Here is a 6000-nt window from a genome sequence, read left to right as displayed (position 1 = left end):
CGAAAGAAAGGAAAAAATATGAGCCCACTCGAATGAAGAGTCGTGAACAGAACTGCAAACAAATGTACCTGACAAATACCACACAAGACCGTCGTCAGGCCCGTGTGACTTCCGGTTTTGTTTTCTTCATTTACTGCTTAAAATTTTTGCAGCCAGGAACATAGTGCAATGGCAGTTTTTCTTTGCTCAACCCCAGCAATGGGTTCGTATTAAAAATGCATCGATTGCATCCACGATTCATCGTTCAGACGTGGGACGTTGAGTAGAGCGTTCGCTTTAGTTCCCGCTGGAACTGCCACGCGACCAGGCTCGAGACCTTGACATCGTCCAAAGTAGGTCCGAATCAAACCTATGATTAATCATACATCCCCTCTGCTTGGCGCTTGGGCGAGCTTTTTCTGCAACGAGTGTTGCCCACCGGCAACACTTTTTGTTCGGCGTTTGGGTCCGGTTTCTAGGTGTTCCTTCTCCACCGACTGATCTAATCCCAAGCCCCCACCGGTGTGGAGGTGGAGCTCGTTTGAGACGACGAAACGCAAACGAGCGAGATAGAGAGGCTGGAGCGCTGAACGCATATGCCATAAATCGGACAAGTCGCTCCTGCGTAGGATGGACCACCGCACCGCTCTGTGTCGCTTCGGTCCCGGGGTCCGTTCCGGGCGCAAATTGCTCCGCAAAAAGCACTACATTACGTGGTCACGGAGTGTGTGTGTGTGTGATTTTTTTCGTTTGCTTCAATTATTTCAAACAGAGGCGCCATAGCCTTTGTTCCCGCGTTGCTGAACGCTAGTGGGTGGATGGCTTTCATTTCATTCCTCTCCATTGCTGAAACCGGAAATCGGATCCCTGCCCTTAGTGAGGCAGCTGAGGACAAGCGGCTGGCTCTAGCGTGCACAGCCCTTTTTCCATTTAGCGTAGCTCAGGGAGAGACTTATCACTAGACAAATCATGTTGCTTTTTTTTCTTCACTAGACAAATCATGCTTTTTATTAGCAAGCTTAGGGAACATGAGGCCTTAAAAATGTGGTTTTCTATTCTATCATACATTAATCATTCCTTTTGTGAATGGGGTGGTTGTTACGTGATACATAAGTTGAGCCATTTTTTGTCTAAATATCGTCCCACACAAAATTTTGCCATCAACATCACGCTTCGATAATCGAGTGATAAAAGAAAGTCAACGACCGCTAGCGATGGAAAAGAAAGGAAGCTGTACAGCTCCCGATTCTACATCGCATTCTTTTCCGACCCTAGCAGCCGATCGTGAAAAGTGGCAGCCTACCCCAAGCTACTGCCCGAATGGAAAAGCATCTGGCATGCGACGGTTGCGATCCGTGACTATTCTTCGCCGATGAGAATGCAATTGATCACAAAATAAATCTCCTATTACGTCGTGTAATATTGTTAGCATCCTCGCTGGCGGGTTCATTGCTTTCACTCAGCCGCACCATAAATCATTCGAGCCGGCATTTTTCCTGCGCACGCCGCTCAGGTTCCGCGCATTTGCCAGCACGCTGCTTCACACTGCGCAATCGGGCGGGTGAGCTGTGCTCAAATTCTAATCGCCGTACCACTTCGTGCGATTTCCATCGCCGCCAGAATCAGGAGACTCCTATATTGATGACCTTCCACCGTCGGTCGATGCGCGATGGGAAACCTGGTGGAAGAAAGAGAAAACAAATAGTGGTGTCAATAGCGAAATTCTTGCCGTTGAATTATTGGCTTCGATCGCAGTGGGACGTGTGCCTCATGCTGGGTCGGTGTTTTCCTTTTGAAAGAGCATCCGCTTTGCCCGATGTTCACGCGCTCGCTAATCTTGGCGACATGATTGTTTCTCAATTGTGCTTATATAAAAGGTTGCTCGGTAGGGACGGGAATTGATTTACTTACAAGTGGGAGCTAATATTAAAAATTAATCATGCCTTTATTGCAGGAAAAAGCTGAGGGAGTAAATTACGCACATTGTAGCATGTCTCGTTTGGGTTTGGCAGCACACATTTGCGAAGTGCGATTTTAAAAAACCAGTGTTCTTCTTCTCACGCATCTCTTCAGATACAGCAACTCAATTCGTGTTTTCACGCATCTCTTCAGATACAGCAACTCAATTCTCGATAAAAATTGATCCAATAGGAATTAATTGCACGTAGTGATTAAAAAGGCTCAACTCTTAAATCAAAATTTCTATTTTATTCAAATAGTAACAATCAGTAATCGGTATTTATAAAAACAAATCAGATGAAATGGAAATAGAATTCATTTAAGCAACTGCAATTCAGGTCCTATGATTTGTAAAATTGCTGCTTTGCTCTATTCTGGTTAACGACATTATTTAAACGGCAAATCTCATATCGTATTTTTAAATTTAAATCTTATTTCAAATTTGGTTAATTAACTTAGTTGCTTACAATTTATTTTTGTTTCAAAAGCAATTCTGTTTAGCTTTTTACTTGTTTTATTTCCAAAATATGTTTAATTGCCAGAAACTTTAGCACTTTTACATAATCTTTTGTTATTTTATTATATGCAGAAATTATGCTATACTATACTTATCACAACAACGCTGGCATGATTTAGATTATTATTTCGTAATAGCTCCCTGGATCATGATGTGAAGTCAATGGTTAGATTTGAATGGATAAGATTTGAAATTGATTTTAAATAAAATTGATAAAATAATAGTTCTTTTCGATTTAGATGAAATTTATGTATTTTTTATGGAACTGATACTATGAATTATCGAAATTAACATAAACTGATAAAAATATGGAAATTGTAGTCAAATTTGAACAATTACCTATTGATACATAATATCAAAGATTTTATTGCTAGAAATTCAATAATTTAGATTTTGCTACTTCTTAGCTCAAAACCTCTTAAAAACGAAAAAAAAAAATTATTCAGATAATTCATTAATCAGCTTTCGCATGTTTCACATAGTAATTCAACATAAAACTACGTGTGAATTTTAGAATGGCTTGAAGCCAGTATAGAACCGCCAAACTCATACATTTTGCTTTTCAAATGCAGAAATGATGAAAAACAGTTGTCTTAAATGTACTAGTAGTCGTCTAGGCGAAAAACTAATAAGTGTTTTCGTTGATAATCATTCTTACCAATAAAAAGAAGTGTGCGAATCATTGAATATTATTTCTACCGAAAGATAATTAAAATTATGTATCGAAAAAACATGACTAGGAATAAGCATTTGAATTCTATACCACCAGTGTACAGTCTCCCTAGCAATTCACGTGTTTACAATGCACCATAAGCTCAGCTCACTCGGAGAACGCTTATTCTTCTATTTATAGTTTGGCAAGGGGTGTAGCTAGATGAGGCCGGATAATAGAGAACGTCTGATTACTATCATTTGAAGCTGATTCTACTGACGTTTTGTTTGACGTTTGCTTTATTGTGATGTGTCGCTAAATGTGCATCCGAGTGTGTGTTCTTGTGTTACATTATGTTGTTTTTCGCAATTGCGGATAAACTTTGCCCAAAATTTTGTTAATTGCAATTCTAAGTGTACAAAACTAAAATATCACTCTTAAGGTACGTGGTTACCATTTGCGTACAACATTAACGTATGTTGCTCAAAATAATCTTGGCATGGTGGAGTCGTTTTATTGCAGCCAGCAATTGATCAATGATTCAATATTTTTAAAATCATAATTAAAACGAACAATTCTTAGTTTACTGGACACTGTGAAACTATGCTAATTCAGATTACCCTACTTCCGATACGATAGCTTTCGATTATGCTCGAGATTTTTGGTAACGACACCAAACAATACATGATTACAGCAGCACGTTTCAAATGAATACAAAACATCAAAACATGTAGTACATAAAAACAGAAAACATACCAAGGCTAATCGACCATCAATATCATCGTTTGCGCTTTAAACAACACCCTCATAATTCCAATACCAGCGAGTAAAATTAGTCACTAATTTTACGGCAATGTATCGACAATGGAATCGTGTTAAAAACTGAAACTAATTTCGGAAGACGTGAACATTACCTAGACAGCATTCAGTTTTACAGCCACGTGAATTGTTGATTGCATGCATGCGCATTTTGTTTCTAGCAACGAGTTATTGGTGTATCATCCCATCATTCGCTGCGATTAGTTCATGTTCCGTTCCATTCGTCCGGTGGGTAGTCCAACAGAAGGTGCTTACGCGTCAAGATGAAAATTCATTTTCGCGAACAGTATTGCTCGAATGGGGAAGAAATCCTTTACGTCACGCCAGATCGTAAGTACAGCTCACAGTTTTCGCTCACAGACTCCATGCTGCAGATTGGATGTTCATTATTTATTAACGCGTGTCTATCTCCGCGCAGACCAAGACAGCGTGGTTCGCGTAACGGTGAAAGGCGAACGACCATCAATTCGGAAACGTCTTAGCATAAGACGATTCCTTCAACACCTGTTTTTGCCGGTAGGCTATCCGGATAGTGTCAGTTCCGACTACTTGTCCTACCAAAAGTGGGACACCCTGCAAGCCTTCTGTAGCACAATAAGCGGTAAGTTTAACAACATGATCTTTTGAATATCATGTTTGATGAGAGGTCCTATTTGACAGTACATAAATGTGTTTTTTTAATTCAGGTACCTTAACAACACATGCGATTCTGAAAGGAGTAGGCGTCGGAAGTGAAGCGATCAACCCACTTTCGGCAACTATAACATGGGTGCTCAAGGATGGCGCAGGGCATCTTGGCAGAATACTGTTTGCCTGGTGGAAGGGGTAAGACTCATTCGATTATTGGATTGTCTTTCTTTTTTTGTTTTAAATTGTGGCTCGTTTTGGCGCTGTCATTGTCACTCATATCCAATAATCGCACACGAACCATTGATTTCTGGTTGCATGTTGCCTCGTTGCTATTTATAAACCTCATTTGCACATTCAAACAGCTCGGAATTAGATATCGATTCGAAGAAATGGCGCATCCGGGCGGATATATTGAACGATGTCGCTATGGCCATAGATCTGTTCGTTTTGCCCTACTATCCGAAAGCGTCAACTTACATCCTTTGCGGCACGACGACAATGAAAGCGATAGTTGGTGTGGCCGGTGGAGCTACCAGATCCGCTCTCACCCAGCACCATGCAATACGCGGAAATTTAGCCGACGTTGCGTCGAAGGATAGCGCACAAGAAACTTGCGTCAATTTGATTGCGTCCTTTGTGGGACTCTTTCTCCTCACGTACCTGCAAAATCAAAAGTAATTTGAAGCGACATGTGAACCCGTATCTGTATGTTGTACGCACATTAAATATCGCTTTTTTTTGTCTTGCAGGGTTCTCTACGGTTTATTTGCCTTCGTGACATTGGTGCACATTTACGCAAACATTAAAGCGGTCAAATCGGTTTGCTTGCGTACGTTCAACGAGGCACGGTATTTGATCGCACTGGAGGAGTATTTTAAGTCTGGCATGATGCTTACGCCGAAGCAGGTGAACTCGTTGGAACGTGTAACCGTTGGACAGACGGTATCTCTTACAGCTCGAGTAAAGATCGGCTGCTCAGTCCGCGAGCTTACTGAATTCTATCGGAATTGCTATGATCTGGAGAATCTGATTGCGTGTTTTGATTCGCGTGAAAAGTTTCTCCTAGCCGAAACGCGCCACTATGTCGGCGTGTATCTGCACTTCACGGTAAAACCGCTCGATATTATAAAGTCGTATTTCTACGTCGCATCATATCTGCAAGACAAGAGCCAGCTGCGTGACCGCTACTGGGAGATACAGAATAAGTGGAACGAATTCCTGAACATGGCACAGTGCGAAGGTTGGAACGTTCAGGCACATTTGCTCAAAACCGACGAGTATCGGCTCGATTGGAGGATATAGACCACCGGAAAGCATCGAACCAACCAGAGGGGTTGTCTTCTTCCTGCGCCTGGAAGACTTTGCCGTTTTTTGTAGGCGATACCTGTCTTTCCTGCTCTACTAGCTTTGATACCTGGCACTTCTGTTCACCACACACTCAAGA

At 41.5% G+C, this 6000-nt stretch overlaps 1 protein-coding gene across 1 annotated transcript; it reads left to right on the top strand.

The window, feature by feature from the left end:
- Nucleotides 1-4189: 4189 nt before the first annotated feature.
- LOC128726285 (RUS family member 1) lies at nt 4190-5858 on the top strand. The gene is made up of 5 exons (XM_053820085.1): nt 4190-4256; nt 4345-4527; nt 4613-4751; nt 4919-5230; nt 5306-5858. Exons 1-5 carry the CDS (start codon nt 4190-4192, stop codon nt 5856-5858), a joined length of 1254 nt encoding a protein of 417 aa, XP_053676060.1.
- The last annotated feature ends 142 nt before the right edge of the window (nt 5859-6000 follow it).

This window comes from Anopheles nili, chromosome 3 (assembly GCF_943737925.1).
Source record: "Anopheles nili chromosome 3, idAnoNiliSN_F5_01, whole genome shotgun sequence".
In the NCBI taxonomy this organism is placed as follows: Eukaryota; Metazoa; Arthropoda; class Insecta; order Diptera; family Culicidae; genus Anopheles; species Anopheles nili.
Note: the sequence above shows the minus strand (reverse complement) of the source record. Positions and strands in the feature narration are given on the sequence as shown.